Source organism: Erpetoichthys calabaricus, chromosome 15, assembly GCF_900747795.2.
Source record: "Erpetoichthys calabaricus chromosome 15, fErpCal1.3, whole genome shotgun sequence".
NCBI lineage: Eukaryota > Metazoa > Chordata > Cladistia > Polypteriformes > Polypteridae > Erpetoichthys > Erpetoichthys calabaricus.
The window spans coordinates 87,813,750-87,835,643 of NC_041408.2; the positions used below are offsets into that span (position 1 = coordinate 87,813,750).

At 37.3% G+C, this 21,894-nt stretch overlaps 1 protein-coding gene across 1 annotated transcript; it reads right to left on the reverse strand.

The window, feature by feature from the left end:
* Window positions 1-1,962: 1,962 nt before the first annotated feature.
* ptp4a1 (protein tyrosine phosphatase 4A1) lies at window positions 1,963-18,546 on the reverse strand. The gene is made up of 6 exons (XM_028820150.2): window positions 18,380-18,546; window positions 9,252-9,832; window positions 6,066-6,158; window positions 5,655-5,785; window positions 4,109-4,183; window positions 1,963-3,705 (listed from the first exon to the last, which is right to left on the reverse strand). Exons 2-6 carry the CDS (start codon window positions 9,354-9,356, stop codon window positions 3,588-3,590), a joined length of 522 nt encoding a protein of 173 aa, XP_028675983.1. The 5' UTR covers window positions 9,357-9,832; window positions 18,380-18,546; the 3' UTR covers window positions 1,963-3,587.
* Between the last annotated feature and the right edge of the window lie 3,348 nt (window positions 18,547-21,894).

The window sequence follows — 21,894 nt, forward strand, 5'->3', positions numbered from 1 at the left end:
GTCTGCAGCCATCTTTCTATCCTGAGCTACCACTGTTCCTAGATGTTTAAACTTACCCACTCTTCAAGAGCTCTGCTTGCAGGCTAACTTCTGAATCGTAATCATTAAACCTCACATATTCTGTCTTCTTCCTATTTATCTCCAGTCCTCTGGAATATATAAATTATGCTTTGCATAATTTCATTAGTTAATTGCCATTTTCCTGCCATGATCAGTGGAATATTGTCCAACTGCTTTGAGAAAGAGGTTTTTCAAGGAATCAACACAAGCTGGGACACCTGTGCAAATTGTTTCAACACACAAGACTTCATTAACTTTAATTGTTGCAAAACATCTGTAGGTTGTAACCTATCAGTTGTTTCCCTGGTGAAGGCCCATTTATAATAGTCTGACTGAGTTTTTGCTAACCTTAACTTTAAATTTAAACCTCTGGCAGTTTACCTTATCACCATTTTAGGCCATTCACTGCATTTCAACCTTTTAAATCTGAAGGAAAACTGGGGTGTTCTAAAACTTTTGACTTGAAGGATAAGCCATGCAAAGAGAGCCCTCAGAAGCCCAATTGCTGGAATGGATGTAAAAGATCTCCCAACAATTGAAAATCAACAATTCCACAGTCCAGAACAGTTCACCCCATTAAGATCATCAGACTTGTTCCTGCCAATCTCGCAGATTCAGGTTGCGGAACTCGGGAGGCCTGTGAAGGTTGTGCAGTGAGGCAGGATGCATTACCCACCGGAAAGCCCCTTTTACCTGTGAATACTGTTGCCATGAAGGGGTGTAACCTGGGCTGCATTGATGTTTTGGTAGGTGACACATTTCCAATTAAATACACATGAATACCAGACCCAGGGATTCCCAGCAGAACGCTGCTCAAAGCACTACACTACCTTGCATTCTTTGCACGTTGCAGCCTGGTGCCACCTCTTCCTCCAGCTAAACAATAAATGTAGCTAGCTGTCCATGTGAAGGGACAGAAACAAATGTCAGTCATTGAAGCAAGATGACCTTTTTACAATGATTCAAGGTCCAGTTTCAATGAATGGGTACCTGTTTGGTTGGTGCTTCCAATGCTGAACTGTGGTTAGCCTGTGCACTCTGGCCATCCTGTAGCTACAAATACAGCAGGGTTTGATTACTGTATACCCTATGACACATTTCAATATCCATCACTAGAACTACCCGATTTGTGCCACAATAGCCCTCCTGTTGGTTCATAGCAGATGGGATTGCCTTGGATGACATCACATTGGGAAGTTTTGGTAAACACACACCCTGTTGGACCACTGTTCGTAATACTCACCACAACAGTCTCCGCTAACCTCGTTTCAGAAATGCTGTGACCCAGTCGTCTAGGCTTAATGATCTGGTTTTTAACAAAGTCACCCGGCTCTTCCACACACGTCCATATTTTCTGCCTTACAAATGCCTACTACAAGAAGTTCATGTCAACTTCTTTGGGGTGGAGTGGTGGCTCTGAGGCTAAGGATCTGCGCTGGTACCCTGAAGGTTGCAAGGCCTTTAACCTTCAATTGATCCAGGAGCACTGTACCAATGGCTGACCCTGCACTCAAGGGGTATGCAAAAAATAAAATTCCTAATACGAGAAATTGTACAAGGCAAAAAAAAAAAGAAAAAAAAAAGTAGTGGCTTATATTATATATATATTATATATATATATATATATATATATATATATATATATATATATATATATATATATATATATATATATATATATATATATATATATATAATACACACACATGACCTTGACATCAGCTGTTGCTACGAGACAATGGATGTCATTTGATTCATACGCAAGTTATCGTTATGTTCTGTGATAATGATCTAGAACCTTTACAGTGCTTTGAGAATATCATTTTGATCTGAAATGAGATTTGATGTTAATGTCAATTTAAGTCCATATTGCCCAGCACTAAATCACAGCATATTCAAACATGTTTCAAACAGAAATTTTAATTATTGGCTCAAATGACAGCCCAAACCAACTTTTGACACTCCTCTTTATACAGACTAGTACAAATCACAGAAATGTTTGACCAATGTCACTGAAGTTACACAATTAAACAGAAAAATTGACGCAGATCACTCACTGCACTGTATACGCATGATTGTGTAAACACTCAGATTCAAAAGACATTATGCATTCAGATACTAATCTCTTAATCCCAACAAATGTTTCAAGAAGAAACAGGGGTGGAGGATTGACAAAGATAGAGATGAGGGGTGGAGAAGAGGAGAAAGTCGAACAGGAACCAACGGCTCTTTCAGTGTTTATTTAGATGTACAAGCTTTCGCTAGAACAAGCTGGTGAACACTGGCAAATAATTTCTCCCACAGAACTATACCACACGTTCCCATAGACAGTATAAATATTTTGATCTAACATTAATACACGTCACCATTTCAAATACATAAATTATCAAGTATCCAAGTTATGCAGATCAAATAAAAAGGCATACAAAATATTGCAGACATTCAAGTCTACAGATTGAAGCCAAAACTAAAGAAATCACATTTTAGACAAAGCAGTAGTTGGTAAACAAAGTTCCAATACATACATTAAAAGAAAAATTACAAGTCCATATGTTCATTATACAATAAGAATCTTAGCTACAACAAAGCATCTGTAATATTAAAAAAAAAAAAAAAAAAAAAAAAGGGGACACTTCTAATATTTCCTGCACAAGACAAAGGCAATATAGTTTCCCTCCCCAATACAAATTTTTTTTAAACAGCCCTTCCCAACCGTATATATAATAGGCCCCCCTGTCAAGGTGCACCCAAGAGTGCAATGTAAGGCCTTTATATAGAAGTTCAAGAAAAAAAAAAAGAGGGAAAAAAGAAAATCATGTGCTTTGATACAGTCGACAAAGTTACGGCTCCATTTAGTTTTGGTGAAAATGAATAAACTTAATATGGCTGGTTTTGGGGGGGAAAAAAAAAAGGCAGTTGAAAAAGAAATGGTGCATGAATGGTGTGTGAACACACAACAAAGTGACCGTCTGTGCAGACATCCTCCCAACCCTTGTTATAAACCTCTTCAGTGTACACCAGTGTACTACGCAGACTAATTTCCTTCCAGGCGCCAATCTGACAGTCCCAGACTATTCATTCTCAAATATGATTTAACAATGTGTCAAATTTAGCAAGAACTTGAACAATTTAAAACGAAGTGTAAGATACAGAACTTTGGCACCTAATGCCCTGCACGTCAAATTAAATTGCAAGATGTACTGTTACACTGCAATGCATGATTCATTTGGAAACACCAAACTGGATTTCAGCAAGGGTAAGGTCCTTTTTTACACTGTGCAAAAAAAAAAAAATACAGCAGCAACTTAAACCATAAAGTGAGATGGCTAATGCTCAACGTAGAGAACAAGGCAGCAAAAGCCTTTTGCCACACATGTATCCTTGCATCTCAAATGGAAGCACCTAATGACAATTATGAAAAAGATAATGTAACTATATATATATATAAAAAAGCACATTAACTACATTAGATATGGCCACGTCACAACGCCATTATCTTCACTTCCTGTGCATGGTGAAAAGGATGTCTACTGGATGCAGCAGTTGTTCCGGTGACCATTGGAATCTTTGAAGCGCAGACGCATCTTTGGGCGGTATTTCTCCAAGTAAAGGAGCTGCTTGCTATTGAATGCTCCACGACGTTTCCTAAATGCAAAGAAAAAAAAAATTGTATTGTTAACAGGATTACCATAGTATCAACCCAAGGTAAGTTTCAGCATCAAACCATTACACATTTATCATTTAAATGTAGCACTGAAACAGATGAACCTGCTAACACATTGTTTACAAAATGAGCATTAGCTGAATCTAAAGTGAATTACAGATAGATAGGGCCTCTGAACATTTAAAGTCACAAGGCTTAAGGCGTCACCCACTGCCAAGACAACCAAAAGACCACACCATTTAAATACTGATTCTCTCCTCAGACTCCCCCACCGAATGGACCACTTAATGTAGTTTAGAGCCTTCAGTAAGCACGTTACTCTTCACTTCCTTTACACTTTAATAAGCATTTAGTAACACATTTAGGTCAAATACCAACACTTACTGTCTTATGAACTGAACGGCATCCTCATACTTCATTCCACACTCAATCAGTGCAAGGGCAACCAAGACAGGTGCTCTGCAAAAAAAAAAAAAAAAAAAAAAAAAAAAAAAAAAAATTAGGAACAATTAAAAAAAATATTTCGTATTATACATAATACAAACTTACATACATATTTCTCTATCTTTGTATGATACATGGAAAAACGGGAGCCCTTCTGAAGAGTACAATGAAACCAAACACTTGCTAACTAGACGATAAATCAATTGGGTATGAAAACTTGGAAAGTAATTTAATATCAATACATTTGTGAAATATGTCAACTATGTAGACCAAGATCAGTTATGGTATGCTCTTTAGTTTTGCAAGCATACATTTACCAAAAATCAGTCAAGTAACTAAAAGCCTTAAGTCATCATCATCATCATCTCTGCTGGATGTGACACACAACTCTAGGTACGAATTAAGCGGTTTCCTACAGGCAATATAGCCATTGTTTCTTGACAACCAATCTCACATAATGCACTTATCCTTTTACACCTACAAGAGAACTTGCATCACATTAGCCGAAAGCAAAATGACATTACTTTCTGATGTAATAGGTCTTTAAATATTTTTCAAACTAAATTACTAGCACCTTCAACAAGACATGCCAATAACTCTACATTTCACCACAACTAGACTCCGTTATACTAAAGAATTAAGCTAATGCTTTCAATGATTAAGTTGTACTAGCAGAGGATGCCCATACTGCAAAAACAACAGGTTCAGACAGTACTGGAATAATCTGGACCAATGTTAAAATATCTGAAAATTAAAACTTCTGCAGACTGACTACACAGCAAGTATGCATAATAACACATGGCTGAGCATACTATAGGCTCAAAAATGAAGTACTGAACATATATGCCTTTTACTTTGGACATTCTTTGACAAGTGGAGCACCTCATAGGAAGCCAAGAGTGAGCACCCAATACAGCCACGCAAAAGCCATTTCTGAAAACATTTATAGGGCCTGTGTCTTGCATACAAGAATTGTCAATCGAAATATACAAAATCTTAAGGAAAAAAACATTCAGGTGCTGTGGTGTTGGCATGCCAATGCCGAGACAGGAAAGTGCAAAAAGTCAGTGTGCTCAGGAAAAAAAAAAAAAATGTTTGCATTACTTCATACAGTTAGACCTTAAAAAGGTCAAAGTCAAAATGATATTATACTTTAAATAACCTTGTTTATTCTTTCAACTCCAGTTAATAGATTTTAATTAAAATACCAATTAACCACAAACTTGCTTGCCAGTGTCTCCAAATTGTACTCGCCATCAGCTGCTTAAATTGCTCAAACTGTCTTAGTGTGGTGCATATCATTTTAATGGAGTCTATGGTAGTGTAACATTACACAACTAATGCCAACAAGCATGTTTAACTGTTTACAGACAAGATTTTCTTACGATTACACAAGTGATGTTGCTGGAAAGGTGTGTAGTTTAACAGCTAAAGTAAGGAAATCCACTATCTAAAAATAAAGGAATTTATCTACTCGACTACTTACCTTCCAAGTCCTGCCACACAATGAACAGCAATGCAACAGCCAGGCTCCTCACGGAACTTATTTTTCAAGAGGTTCAGCCAGTCATCGACAATCTGGTTTGAAGGTGGAGCACCATCATCAAAAGGCCAGTCCTGTAAGTGTTTTTTAGGGGTGTTGAAGGAATGGGATGGAGAGGGAGGGGAGAAAAAAAAAAAAAAAAACCTCAGTATCGCATTACAATTTTATTAAAAAAAAAAAAAAAAAAAAAAAAACCACGCCACAAGGCAGCTTTGAAACCTTTTAAAAGGGCGCAAATCAAACATACATGGAATTTAAAAAGTATTAGTAATGGACTAAAAAATTAAATATATTTTTGTATAAAAACTTGTCCATCATGCCTCCTAGCAACTTAAGGAATTGTTTTTCACTTACCAGAACCTGAATACCTTCTTTTTCAACCAAGGATGTATCGTAAGTGGCTTCACAAACCCTCACCACTGTAGTAACTCCATACTTTTTTAACTCCTGCTCAGAAGTTGGGTTGAGAGGAGGGAATTGGAAAAAGGGGGGGGTGGGGGGAAGGAAAAAAAAAAGTCATTACAACATCACTGCACAGGTACTGTATATTCTTCAGGGTCTTTTTATATTTTAATATGACAGGACTGGTCATAGTTCATTTAGATACATTTGACTATTTACCAGAAAAAAAAAACAAACAAATGTCTACTTATTTGCATTGCAATGTAATGGCAGACAAATCTTTAACTACAAAGACTGGATGTGATGCTTAACTGAAAATAAATCTGCTTGGCTACTGAAAACACTTATGCAGAAGAAGATAACAGGAATTAAAAAGTAGAACCGTAACTAAAAACTGCCCGGCTAACATTTTAATCAAGCAATCCTTGCTGACAAAAGGGGAAAAAAAGTCTCAAAGATCCTTCCCCAAACTGCATTAAAATAGTCTGTTTAAGTAGACTTGCAATCATAACTTTCCTGTTGCTTATGCCTGGGAAACAAATTTACTTTCTGCTTTTTAACTTAATCTTGGTTTTCACCTTGCCATCTGAATTTATACTGGTATTACATGTATTTACGGCTCAGCCCAAAATACATTAGTAATTCAATTAAAAAACGCATACTGGATCACTCTTTAAATAGCCAAATTTTAATAGACATTATGGGGCGTTGAACACATAGCCAGTGCCAAAAAAAAAAAAAAAACACATTTGCAACAGAAGTAAAGGCATGGAGGCACAAGTCTTACCAGAGCAAGGGTAAAGGAATTCATTTATAAGGACATTTACCTTCATCAAGAATGATTGCCTTTCAACTTCCTGGTATTCTAAAGAACACTACATTCATCCATCTTTTTTTGTATTCAGTTGGAAATGCCATCAATCAATATTTCAAACCCATTATACATAAGAGACAGCAGAAGTGTGAATGCTTGTTTTGTAGCTATATTAAACTATTTCATTAAAAAAAGTGCCAAAAATTATTATTATTATTTTTTTTAACACTGAATTATAACAGAAAGGACAGTAAATCCTGGGATGCAAACGGTTTTCCAATTTTAACTTGGGTCCACTTAAACTAGTTAAGTTTGTTTTGACGGAAACACATAAAAACAAAAACAAAAGTGAATTTCTTTTAAGATTTCATTACAGAGGCAAACCCCCTTCATTCTTAATACATACAGATTTGAAATTTCCTCCCCTATGCTGGTTTATTTTAAAAGCTCAAATTAAGACACAAATCACATGTTGCACCAACAGCAACTAAATGGTAGCTAAAACTAGAATACAGAACATTAGGCTTATAGTTTAGAAAACATCTGAAGCCAAGGCTCTGTTCACTTATTTATGGCATATTCCCACATAATTGTACTCCCATGAATTTCTACTGGCTGTTTTGGGATAAACACAAGATCACTATAAAACTACTAAGTTTTCTGCACAACAAGCAATTAAACAATCTGTTTTGTGAAAATAAAAGGCAAACTAAATGCATTAAGCCTGCACTGCACTTCTCTGAACATAATTAGACCACAAAAATTTAAATTCTGGCTAACTCTTAGGTTTTCCTTTGAATGAAGTTAAAGTTCTACATTACGATTAGCATCATATAAATTGTTTTCAAAATTATTACTCCAAAATACATTTACATGAAATTTCACCCAAGTAAACACTAATTTCTCATTTGTTCCACTGTACATGAATGCAATAATTTTAATTTCTCCTGAAGAGAGTTCCCAAATTTAAGAGTACAGTGAGTACATTGCCCAGAAAAAAACAAGTTTCCATACAATATGAAAACCACTGCAATGCACATTTTACCAATAAAAATATCAATATGGAACTTGAAAATGAAAGCTGTCATCCCCCCAAACAGCAGAATAATCCATTTAGTCAAAGAGAAGATTTGCATTTTAACTATACAAGGGAATCTCCCTGGTTAGATTAACAGTAAATACACCTACTGATTTCCTTGTTCTTCACTTGACTCGTATTACAAATGCTCAACTCTCAATATATTAATGAGCACACAACTGGCCACCAACCACTGAAACTAAAAAAAACAAAAAAAAAAAAAACAAAACAAAAAAACTCCACAGAGAAACACCACCAACAATGAAAGAACCAAAGGGAAAATTACTACTTGGCAAAATGGGTCACCAGATAATGATCAAACGTCTTGCCTGTGAAATTATCCATTATGTCTCTGTATTTTTCACAGAAACGCAGAGAAGAGTGTACAATACTGATTTTTCGAAAATTTCACCAATTTAAAGAAAAAGAATGCAGAATTTTTACTTTACCAGTCCGAAATAGCTCAAGCTCCTTGCTGGGCTTAAATGTGGCTGCTTTGTCAAGTGATACGCTTCCTGCATGGTGCTTCGCAAACTGAAAAGCTCGAACAGCACGTATTGACTTTTAATTGTCTGTTTTTCTCTGTCTCTCTCTCTCTCACTCTTAGGTCCTGACGGAGGGGGTGTGAGCAGGGGGGCTATTCACACCACTAATCCTCACCATCATGCAGCCTAGGTGGTGGTGGTGTGTGTGTGTGTGTGTGTGGGGGGGCATTTCTTGTCCCTGGTTACTGAATATTGGGGAATGTGCTTTAATAATCCTGGTGGCTGTAGGTACCTTACATTTCCAGTTATCTTATGGATTCCTGTAATTCAATACATTTGAAAACTATTTCTCTTCTGCTGAGCACTGTTCTTTACATTTTAAAGAACTGCTTTGTACTGTATATAATAACCAACAATTTTATTTAACCACAGACAGGTACATTTAACAGACTGAATTTGGATTTAAATGGTTACATGTACACTGGTGGATTCAAAGAATGCTTGTATTCTAACAGTAAATTTTTATACATTTTATAATGGAAAATGGTAAACTGGTGAATACTTTCAAGGCTGGATTTTGCACTTTTGCATTCATGCGTGATCACATAAATAATCCATTGATCTTAACTGTTAGCAACCAAAACCAATCCAATTTAAATGTGTGGCAACAGAGTTGAAAAAAATGCTCCTTATTTGGGGGAGGAAAAAAAACAAAAAAAAAAAAACAAACTACAAATAGCCTTAACCATACAAACACTTACCTCTATGAATTTGTTTAGGGTTGCATTGGTGGGGTTGTGGGTGATGAGGAATCTCATGTTCTTGTAGGTGATCTCCACAGGGGCTGGGCGATTCATTCGGGCCATTATTAAAAGTTTTTTTTTTTTTAAATTACAAATAGACTAAACAAAATGTTTAAAAATACCAAATACAAACAAATGTAAATATGGGGAGGAAAGTTTCACTATACTCCACGTGATTTCAGTGCTTGGAAATATGAGGAAAAAAATGAAGGGATTGGATGAACCTCTCGGTAAAAGCAGCAATCCTTCTTAATTCCAGTAATACTGAGGCCAACAAATAGGACAGTGCACTGAAGATTACCCCATCCAGGTTTGATCTTCTCAGTTAAAGATAAGTGCTCTGCCAGTTTCGGAATTCAACGATGCTTATCCAGGTTATTAGTACCGCAGGTACTCTGCTCCTAAGGGGGTTTCTTCGTGGAGTAGTAATAAATTTCTACAGTTCACTTGTCTGCATAGACGTCGTGCTGTGCCTGGCAGTAGTCCCCACTGCCCTTCAGAAACTCCATAAATGTGTGACCAAGAACACCACAGAACTGCTGCAATAAATAAAAGGTTGGGGAAAAAGAAATGTTTAAGAATTGTCATCATATCTTAAAGTAAATTGACCAGTTTATACCAGATGAACATCATTTTAAACAAACAATCTGGAGCCCACAGTTCACCATCATGCCTTACCATCCACAGTGTATTGAAACAAACCTCCAAAGTTTTCAGTTCTCTAACCAACGCATGGACAATAATTACATTTGCCAGAATGACTTGACCGTATGCCATTGCAAAACAAAACCAGTAAAAATACAGCTTAAGTTACCTACCAGTAAAGCAGCCAAGAAGAAATTTGGGATTGGGCTACCACTGACCAAATGTTGAACAATTTCTGTGAATGTTTCGTGGATACTGGCAACAGGCAGCAATAAGCAGGACCACGTCAAAGGAGAAAGGGGGCATGGGGTGGGGGTTTATGTTGCAAAGAGAGTTTGCAATCAAGGATCTCAAAAATTAGTGGTAGAAGGATACTGAGAAGGAGTAGTAGTCAGTTAAGGAGGGTTATTGACCTGTGGCAATTCAGTCCGTATGTTAGAAAGAGTAGATAACAGCAGTCTCCAAAATATACAGTACACTGCAGTTTCTGGAGCTTGGATTACAACTAAGATGGATCTGGCACATGTTTGGCATAGCTTGTTATATGAACCTCAATTTACAAGCTCTGCAGTCATCCAATTTTAAACATTAACAATTTGTAGCATTTAATAATGTATTCAAAAGTAACAATTGACAAATCAAAGCTCAAAGCAATTTCCCACATTTAAGAACTCTTGACTTATCCACTCACTTATGCTGACAGGATATAAAACTAAGGTTTTCATGATTGCCAGTTCATTTTTTTCCCCAGTTTGTGTGTTTTGAAGTCAATGCAGAAACTAGAAGCCAAGTTTAGTAGATTTTTATTAAAATGTAATAAGCAGTTATATGGGGAATATGTAGGGTTTTTTTTTTTTTTAAGTTGTTAACAGTATTTTGAACCTAATTTTTATTCTGCTGTTCCAGGTGTTCTGGTTATTTAATTGATTATTTACTAATTAGCAAGTCTGACACTGAAGTTGTTGCTGCTTTCATTATCCCAAGTGTCTGCAGTGCTGTTTGTTAATTGTCACTATTAGAGAGAGAGACAAACTACATAGGAAAACGGGAAAATGAGAGTTAAACATTTATAGCTTTAGAAATAAAAGATATTCCTAAGTGTCGTATAAATATAAAAACCATACTGTTGTGTTTTTCTGATTGCAGAATGAGTAAAAAAGACCAGCTAATTAAACAAGATCAGTGATCAATCATCACCGATTGTGAGTCAGGTTGGAACAAAAACCCTGTAGCCACAGTGGGTCTCCAGGATCGAATTTAGAAACCTCTGGTTTAGAAGTTCCATGCAAGGGCACAAAGATATAGTCATTGCTCTACACTCATTTTACTTTATAAAATGAAGTTTTTGTGAAGTGGTTAACCCCAGGTTTGGAAACTATTCAAACCTACTGACTGCAGCATGTTTGGGCTAAGGACAAAGCATCTGAGACTTTGCTCAAAGTAATTTCCTATTGCTATGAATATCTTCTAAACAAAACCACGTTAGAATCAAACTGTTTTAAAGTATTGAAAGCAAAGCATTGGTATTCTGAAATGGTCCACATTGTTGTTCTAATGTAGCCATTTACATTTTAAATAATCTATAGGAATTTTGAAGCAATTCATTTGAACTGTACTTGCAAAATAAAAAGTATTATTTGTAAATTTCCTCAGATGCCAAACTGCTAGTGTTAGTACTGTTAGAGACTAATACAAAATGCACTGTGCAATAAATGTTCATGGCCCTGTATGTAAAGTTATCACTTCCTGGCATCTATCTTAAATGCACTACCACTACATTCCATTAGGTGTACACAACTGAATAGAAAGATTTCGTTGTAATCAAACTAGCTAAAATATATCAGGCTTTAAAGATGAAACCATGTACTGTCCCAACATACTAAAAATGATTAAACATGCACAACTCCTCATTCTTGACATAGCCGAGTACCTTAATAGCTTAAAGCAAATCTGACTAATGAAAAGGATACTGCGTATTAAGAAAAATTAAAGCATTTCAGATCTCCTCCCATTAATCTACTATTATGACTCACTGAGGAATGACTGCATACTGTGAAAGTGTAAATCAACTTAAAATCTAAATTAGATGTTAATACTTGATTGCTTAGGAAATTTATGAACCGTTTTTTCAAAACAAAACCTGTAAAATACCAAAATGTTTTGTAGAAAGCAGGTTGGACATCTCATCTCAAATCACATCTTAATTTTGGAGCATACATCCAATAGCAAGTGATACAGTGCGCTTTACTCTGAGAAACAATGGCAGTTCTGCGCTTCTAGACCACAAAACAGTGAGCTACAATGCATGCAAATGCCACACTCTCCACTGAGAAAATATCAGACTAGGAGGATTTTAGAACCATTGTAGTTATTTGTATAGATAGCAGGAAAAATGTGATACTATCTAAAACTTTAAAAATGCCCATTCATAGAAATGGCAGTGTGTTCCAGCGTCATTGCTTTGAATCATGAGCTCGGACACTGGCTCAAAGATGTGCAGGTTAGATTAACTGGTTATTCTAAATTGGTTCAGTGAAAGTGTGGAAAGACAGCCCTAAAAACAGACTGCCTCTACTCCATCAAGGGTTGGTTCCTGCCTTGAGGCAATGCTACCAGGAAAGGCTTCAAATCACACCATATTCCCTTAATACTAATCTTGAGAAGTTAATCTTAAGAACAATTACATAAGCTTACCTTTAAAACTTAGCTATGTCCAACACTAAGAACTAAAAAAGGCAACATTCTTGCAAAGCTAGTTATACAACAAACACTGCCATCAATATCAATCTTATGCAACTAAGGATAAGGTGTTGTCCAAAGCAGTCTTAAAAATCATTTGACCAGTGGCACAGAATCATTAATTTTTTTTTGCTTTAAAAAAGTGCCAGTTCCATCTTATTTGTAACATCCTTGGGTACCATGTTTTCAGAAGTTCTTGTTCTGAAATTATCTAACATGATGTTCCTGTCAAGTGCCCTACTATCACATTTGTGCAGTGCGATATAAAAAGAACTGACAACCTTCATAACTACTTTGCAGTAATTACTCACAAAAAAAAAAAATTGTAGCCTTGTATACTTTGCAAATACATAATCTGAAAAAACAACAAGCATGTGTAATTTAGTAAAGGGCACATAAGATTAGCAGGGCGTTTATTCTAAATTTAAGAAAGCATGGGGCTGACAAGAAAATATTTAAAACAGAAAATTAGATATTCCAGTCACAAAGTTGCACCTTTGAATCTTCAAAGACCCAAAAACACCTTTCAACACATTTTTTACTTCACAAATCCAAGTTAACATTAGCATAGATTAAATAACTTGTGACAATGTACAACATTATACTGGAGGGAAGATGGCTTTATTTTGTTAAAGAACAGCATTTGAATTCAAACCAGCTCAACCTACAACTCCTCCCAACCGGGGAACACTAAAAACTCTTCCTGAAGTTGCCCTGTGGCAAAAGGAAGCTACAGATTGGAATGTAAAGCATCTGCTCAACTGGCCTAATTACCATCCATTTTTTCCAAATGGGACGAACAAAAATGTCATCAATCAAAACTACTGATATGAAGGATGTGAAGCAGTACATTGCTGCACTGTTACCATTACCAAAAGCTGCAAAAATCTAATTTTATCTTCCTGATAAATACCAAGCACAAATGATTTTTATTACAGCATTCACACAATCTAAGTAAAACCCTTCCACTGGTGGACAAGCCGTTTATTCTTTAATCAAGAGACAATTTCAGAGCCTTTTTGAAGGAGGTTCCTGGGAAAAGAAACCAACCATTTGAAGTTTAACATCCATATAGCATGGTGGTATATTTGGATCCAAACATGGACATGTATACAAATCCTGTAGCAATTTAAGCTTAGGCAATGTTTCAGCCAGATTGTGTTCAAAGTAGTAGATTGTCAGTTGTTACCTATTCTATTGTCAGGGTTTACTCAATTTGTCAGCACACAAACAAACATCAGTTGAAAGTGTGAGCTTACTGGCTATAGCTACTCAGGTTTCCATCTCTTGCATCTTCTTCCTAAATTTCCTATGACCACATTTTATTAAAGCCAAGTCAATTAATGACAAAGTTGGAACAATTAAGGAAGATTTTAACCTACATAATAAAATGAAGTGCAAAATGCAAGAATATACCACAGATATCAGCTCAGGAAAAATGAAAGGTAGATTGTATTTCTATACAGCAATGTAAATATTCTACTTTTGTATTTCAGGAGAGTGCTACATAACATACAACACTTTACTCAAATTGCTTCCACACCGAATTATGATTTAGCCTGCCAAAACATGCAATTCTGCGTCTAAGTAAGCACAATCTGATGTACAGCTTAAAAACTATTTAGATGAACATGTCTTAAGGCATACCTTTGAAGCACTGCATGGCAATTATCCATCTCAATGCAACTTAAATTTAAAAATCAGTAAAATTCTACTCAGACTCTTAATGGAAGTCAAAACAAACAAAAAAAATAGTTAATCACCAACATGCTTCATTTTTAACAGTGGAATGAGGAGGAAGCATTTGAATGATCAATGTGTAAGCATCATTATAACATTCTGGCACTTACAGTCAAGGGTCTTCATATTCACTCTTTAAATTGTGAGTATAAAACAAAATGATGCAACGGAACGACAGGGGAGTTTTTCAGGTGGATGGCTTTGTACATCCCATCCACCTGGACAACCTGCACTGTCAGTTAAATGAACCCTATCTAATGAGAAAGATATAATACATGGTACTAAGACAAGGGAGCATAAAATAAGGACGGTCATTTGAAAACGTAGCCTCATGTCACACATAATGCAGAAGCAGTTTTTCCTTATTGCAAACTAACAAGAATCCAGTGACGAAAATCATGTCATCTATGATGTCAGTCCACAACATCAGAAATCTTCTCTTTCTTTAAATTCTACACCATTACAACCTTAATGCTTTTCTCCCCCTGTTAAATATGCAAAACATGCAGACTATTTGGGTCTGTCTACCAGACAAGGCTTCAGCCATCCACTACCCTAGATTAGAAAATGGATGCCAAACAAGGTACTCAAATGAAATACCTCTATTAATGACATACAGACTACTAAACCAGCAGTCATGTGCACATTATCTATGGGGTTAAATTTAGAAACCACCAACTTGGGAGGGGAGGGGGAGTTTGGTCTCCTTCAGCTCACAAGCTTGTTCTTAGTGTACAATGGGCAACACTGACCTCAAATCTATCAATTCTAATTAATTCCACTCTCAGATGTACACAAAAAGCACAGAAGTAGAATATTAAGTACAAAGCAACAACAAAGCAATCCAGTAAGCCACCGAGCCTGTTAAGCAATAATTAGTTATATAAAAAAAAAAGTAAAAACACAAATGTGCACAAGAGGTTTCAATTGTAGTCCAAAACTAAACTGGCTACATACCCAGCAGTTCACGTGACATTGAAAAAACATTCATTACAAGTAGATAAAATAAGAATACAAGCTTTTAAGGAACATACTAATTTGTGTGGGTGGGGAAAAAAACGTTGAAATTCTAATCCTAACATCGGTTTGCTATTACATAAATCTTAATTGCATTACCAATGCTAAAACACAGTATTCTGTTCACTTGGGTTGCAAAGTATGCAAAATGGGGGGTTATTTCATGAGACAGACTGACTAACTCAAGAGGGCAAATTGGTAAAAGGGGAAAGCCCACATTAGTTATAACTAGTCTGCCCCTCTCGCCCAAGACAGTAATAGAATCCTTCACATGAAACTTTCAATGACCCAGCAACTTGTCATATGCAACCACTGTTATTTGGGTGGACCAACATGTTTCTTGAGAAAGCTGTTTCATTATGAGCATTTTGAACCCAATACTTAAGTTTGGTGATGTCAGTAATTCAAGTGAACAGAACAAGTTTCAGCAATGTTAATGAAATTACAAAAGGTTTCTCTAATAACCAATGAGCATTTATAAGCATTAAATTCAGGATATGCTATGGTAGGTTGACAATGAAAGGGAATGATTGTTTAAAACAGGCTTTGTAATCATGTGTGGAGTAATAAAATAAAAATCCATCAACCACCCATAGCCATTTGAAAAAGTGGTAATATCTTGTCTGTCTTTTTCAATAAACTTTGTGGATTCCTGGTATATTTTTTTGATTGCTCCCGGGGGAATTTGATTTTTTTTACAGAAACTCACTGAATAAATTTGTATATGTGACAAAAGAAAAAAACTGACTTGGCAGCTACAGTTGCAGTGAGGCATTATGAAGGTGTATTGCCATTGGTATAATGAAACCCTAGAATAGTTTCTGGAAAACTTCTGCTTGATAATTTGCAGACGGGAAGCACTTTGTGTTACTGTCATCTGTAATTTAGTAATGGGCACATAAAGTTGGCAGGCAATTAATTCTAAATTTAAGGAAGCATGGGACAGATAAGAAAATTTTTAAAATGAACAAGGGAAATGAGATATTCCAGTAACAAAGCTGCAAACTGGAATCTTCACAGACCCAAAACACCTTTCAGCACATTCTACTTCACAAATCTTCTGCTCAATTAATTTGCAGACTGGAAGCACTTCGTGTTACTGTGTAAGGGAGAAAGTGTGCAGCATTGTTCATAATGACACCGTTTTGTCTTCAGTCACTCCTTCACTGTCGCCTTCATGGGGTTGACATTGACAGCACGATAAAAAAGGTACCGACTTCTATCAAAAACATGAGAATTTCCGGGTGTGTCCAGACTTGCTGGTAGTACACATTGGACTTCGTAGGGAAAACTGGAGTTCGGCCATGCGGTTTTGTTTGAATAACAGTTTTCCATTAAACTTTCCAAAATGCCAATCAAGTATTGACTCAACAGATCAAAGGGGTATTTTACTTGGGAGCCATCTTTTAGACACCTCGCGTCAGACATCAAACACTTCCAACTGGACACGACTGAAACGCGGTGGATCAAAAAAAGGAACTCTCTGGAATGATTTTTTTTGTGTGTTAAACAGTGACAGATTAAAAACCATACACATTACGATGGATATTCCAGATTAACTATATGTCCTGTCGCCCATGCTACCGATCGTCGCCTCTGGTGTCGTGGTAAGAAATGTGGGAATAAAGGCTGCCCGCCTAGACAGTAACAAGCCACGACTTGTCTGGATCGGAGAACAACTCGCAATCAGCTGTCGCTGTTGTGCGCTCAGTTCCCACAGACTGGGTAAGGAAAAAAGGGGAAGAAAAAAAAAAGGCAGGATATTAATACATCTCTGTCCTCAACGTGTTTATCCAGTAAAGTCGAACATTCTCCTTCGCATAAGCTACTTAACAGATTAAAATACAAAGGAGCCCTAGTCTGCCGAGGGCACGCTCTAGAGCTACAAGCAAATCGGTTTTATGGGAAGTCCTTTTTTCCCCCCCTCTTTTAAAACAGACCAGATTTACACACTAATGAAGCGCGCCCGCACGTACGTAACAAATCAAATATATTTATATACGGGACCCTCTTTTACAAATACGACACACGAATGATTGGGTAAAAAGGCAGTCTATTCCGCGTGCCCTACTTCTCCAGAGCCAAACTGGATTAAACAGGATCTTGCGTATCACAAGCCGCACTATGATGACGCTGAACAAAGTCGAAGACCGTGCGTTAAAAAAAAAAGAAAAGATAGAATTCATTGTCAACACGTCGATGTCCAAAGGTCTAACCACATAACCCACGCAATCCCAAAGAGTAGGTCTGGATGGACGTAATTTCTACTACATACCGGAAGCATCTTCAAAAAGCGGGGACATTCGCGACTCGAAATACGCTTTTATAGGCGAATAAAGTAGCAAAGACTCAACAACAGTCCACGTCTTGAAAAAAGAAACAAAATAATCCCTTCTGAAAGAACCGATAAAACCCTTACGATTTATGCCGAGGCAAACCAGTAGTGAAATGAAGCGCAGTTTACAAAACCTACATGGCCAGGCGCATAAAGAGCTCTTTGTGTTAACTCCCCATTTTGAGGCCTATAAACGGGAGGAGAAAAAAAGTACGCGCTGCAACAGTTAAAACGGGAAAAAAATTCTGCCGCTACACGAGGCGACGTTTAATGAACGCCAAACCCAAGTAAGCCACCTCCACCATTTAATGCCATTTACTAAATCCAAGAGAAAACACTAAGCTAACCGTGAATAATAAGTTACAGCGATTAAACACTTAACCTCCTAAAAATAATTAAAAAAATAAAAAAGCGTTCTATCTGCGGTCAGTTAGCAATGAATATTTTTTCTTACACATACATTAACGACAAGAAAAGGCGGTCGAGGTGGAGTGGGTGAACAGCGACTGAACGACAACGCGAACAAATCGAACCGAAGCACGCAGAAAAATACACCAAATCTTCTTTCAATTTTGGAAACAAAGATAAAAAAAATATATAAAATACTTACAGGGATATGCTTACTCATTGAAGATTGTAGCTTAATCATAAAGCCGGTCCCTAAGAAGAACAAAAAAGACACTATGGTTTTGCACCATACAGCGTCAGCGTCTGCTACTGAGGCTCTGCTCCGCAGTCGACGATCAAGAGGCTCCCTGTCTCCATTGGCTCCGCCCCCACTCCAGAGGACCAACAGAGAGGCACGTCGTGAGGACGTTCTGACGTCTTGCGTCATACATTACGTGCTCGAGCTGGGCACGCGGGAAGTGCGTGATCACCGGGGGTGTTTCGAGAAGTGCGTGTGAGTAACTAGGGATGTGAATGAGTGACAGAGGAAAGAAAGAAAAAGATACGGGGTGAGTGCGGCGGAAAAGAGACTTTCTTGTCGGCTACGTAGCTTAAAGCTTACTCATCTCTGAGTAATGCCTTTGTAATTGGCTAGCAGTTGCAAGCACGTGCCTCCCTACTGGCATAATAAAAGAGGCATAAAGCGGGACTTTCCAGCATGATGTTCATCAGAGCTATTTAAATAAAAAAAATCAATAACTGTTATAAGCCCTAGTCGCCAGTCTCCAGAAATTCCCTGATTTAACAAATAGAAAAGGTTACAATGGTGCGTTACTGAGTCACAAGTGTCATTTTTGTAAAGACGCTAGTTATTGATTAGACCGCCAACCTTTATTTGGCAAAGGGCACTACAAATTGGAAAAATTCGTATGGATTCGATGCCTGTCAGTATTACACAATTATATAAAAAGGAGATTGCGCAAACATGGGAATTACGGATCTGTCGACTTAGCTTGAGGTGTGTGTGAAATAACGGAATGGATCGTGCAAGTGCCACTGACAGACTGAGGAGATCGTCCCTCCACCACACTATGCGACTCTTCAGTTCCACCCGAGGGGGTAAACGTTAACATTATACAAAGCTACTGTCTGTTATACCTGCATTTTTATCACTCTTTAATATTGTTTTTATCAGTATGCTGTTGCTGGAGTATGTGAATTTCCCCTTGGGATTAATAAAGTATCTATCTATCTATCTATCTATCTATCTATCTATCTATCTATCTATCTATCTATCTATCTATCTATCTGTGATAATAAATAGATTTTTCTCAGTTGCCTAAGCACATTGGTCAGAACAATAGCCACATTCTGAACACAATCCTGAGAAACCATGACATGTTTTGGTAAACTCTTTATTTTTGCTGGTAACTTCTCCAATGCCGCAAAACTGCACAACTCACTCAAACAAAAACACATTGGCATCACAACATAACACCTATAAGCTTTAATTGAGTAATCCCCGGCAAAACACTAAGCATAGCTCTCACCGAGGCATAGCACAGTGATCAGTTTCATAGTGTAGTGCTTGTGTCTAACTACACTATTACTTTATAGAGATCGGGGTCTTCAGCTCCAAACCTACAGTATTACTGTGGCTGCAGGTTTGCATTCTAACCCTTTTCTTAATTAGTGACCAGTTTTTGATACTAATTAGCTTCTTTTGTCTTTATATTAATATGACCTGCTTTTAAAGACAGAATTTGACCATCCAGGGTTATGAATAGGATTGGGAACGTAAAAGGGACCAACATTCCAAGATATATGAACATGCAAGATTGTTCAAAGTTTTATAAATTATTAGCAGTATTTTAAAATTGATTCTGAAAGACACAGGCAGCCAGTGCAGAGACGCTAATACCAGTGTAATGTGGTTAGGATTCTTGTAGTTGCATTCTGAACCAAATGTAATCAATTCATATCTTTATTTGTGGAGTGCACTGCAGTAATCTAAATGGCTAAAGTCAAAGGCATTTATTAGCTTTTTGTACCCTCTAAGGACATAAAGGACTGAACGCATGCCATATTTCTTAAATGAAAAAATACTGCCCTGTGGACATAATAAATATGAGGTTTAAAGCTAAGTTATGCATCTAAAAGGACTTCCAGGCTGTTTACCTCAGAGTTTCTAATTATTTCTCATTTTCTATTTTTTTCTGAAATTTCTACAATTTTATACTTTTCTCCCTTTTTAACAAATGCAATTCAACCACTGCATAAGCTGTGCAATACTACCGGGCATTAGCTGTAATCCACCAGAAAAAAAAAACTGATCCCAGGCATTGACTAGGCCAGGTTTCAACTCAATCTCCTTGACCTGTGTTAACCACTGTGCCACTTTGCTGCCCCACTAGCATGTAATAAAACTGAACACCCAACATACGACAAGGAAAATGGATCCACATCTGCAGGTAGCTTTGGAATAGTGTGATAAAACCTAAGCAGTTTGCATCTGTAACTCTGCAGCCTTTTTGTAGTTAGTTCATACATCTGCTGATGCACTCAGACATATCACTGTTGGGATTATTGGGTTTGGTTTAGCATCACAAAACCCACCAAAGCTATCCTGTCAGGGTTAACCAGGCCCTAGGCTTGTTTTTAAGTAGCACAAGCAGACCACAAATTGCTCATCTTGATCCAGAGCCACCTTGAACACTCCAATGGCCTTTCACTTGTGTACGTTTATAAGTAGTTTAGAACCAAATATGAACACTTGCCTTTCCGAAATGAATATTCAGTGTGTGCTTTACGTTGTCTGTGGTACCTATGGGCATTTCCCTTTCTTGGTAGGCTCTCAGTGGTGCAGAAAATGTTCTCCACTGAAAGAACTGACTTGAAAAAGTAGCAGAAAGCCAGTTTGCCGCTCCATTTGCATTCCACAGTCAGCATTTAATTAACTTGCTGAGATGAACTAAGATACTTCTGCTGCTTTAGTGTTAGCTAGCATTTGTTTAGCTAGCTATCTGAGTTCCCCCTGCCAACCAGCAGTGTTAATCTATATAAATAAAATCGTAATACCCACTGTCTTTTAAATCTTTTTGGCTTCATTTGATGTTATTTATCCAATTTATACACATATGACCTTAATTTAACCCTCAGATTACACCTGATCTGTTTGGTTGTTAAGCAATCACACGAAAAATGGCTGAAGCATTTTTACAAAATTCTGCTTGTAGGTTGTCCTTGGTCCAGCTTAAGATATGGGCTATATGGCATTTCAAAAATGTTATCGGGGAAGGGGCTTGTAATAGGGAGTAATGCAAAAACTGTGTATTATTCCAAAACAGATGAGTCCATCTTTAATGAAACTAGGGGGCTTCCCGCGATATGGGCCAGCCACTTTGCATCTCTGCTGCTAGCGTTGTGAAGAGGGGGGGCTGAATGCACCCCATGGAGACGCGGTCGCTCCTCCGAAAACCCCTCTTAAATGGTGACACAATGGGAAACAAATGCAGTTTTTGTTTTACATCCTCTTTGCTCGATCAGCTGCTGGCTTGCTGCTGCTGATGCCATGCCGTGTGATCTCCATCTTGCGCGGTGCTTAGAATATTTAAAAGCCTGTACAGCAGCTGTCCTTTTCTCTCACTGCCTTGTCTCTCTACTCCCCCAGACATCCTCTGCTCCTGTTGAGGGGTCCCACTCCCTTGACGTGCCCCTATGAAGAGGAAGATTTTCCAT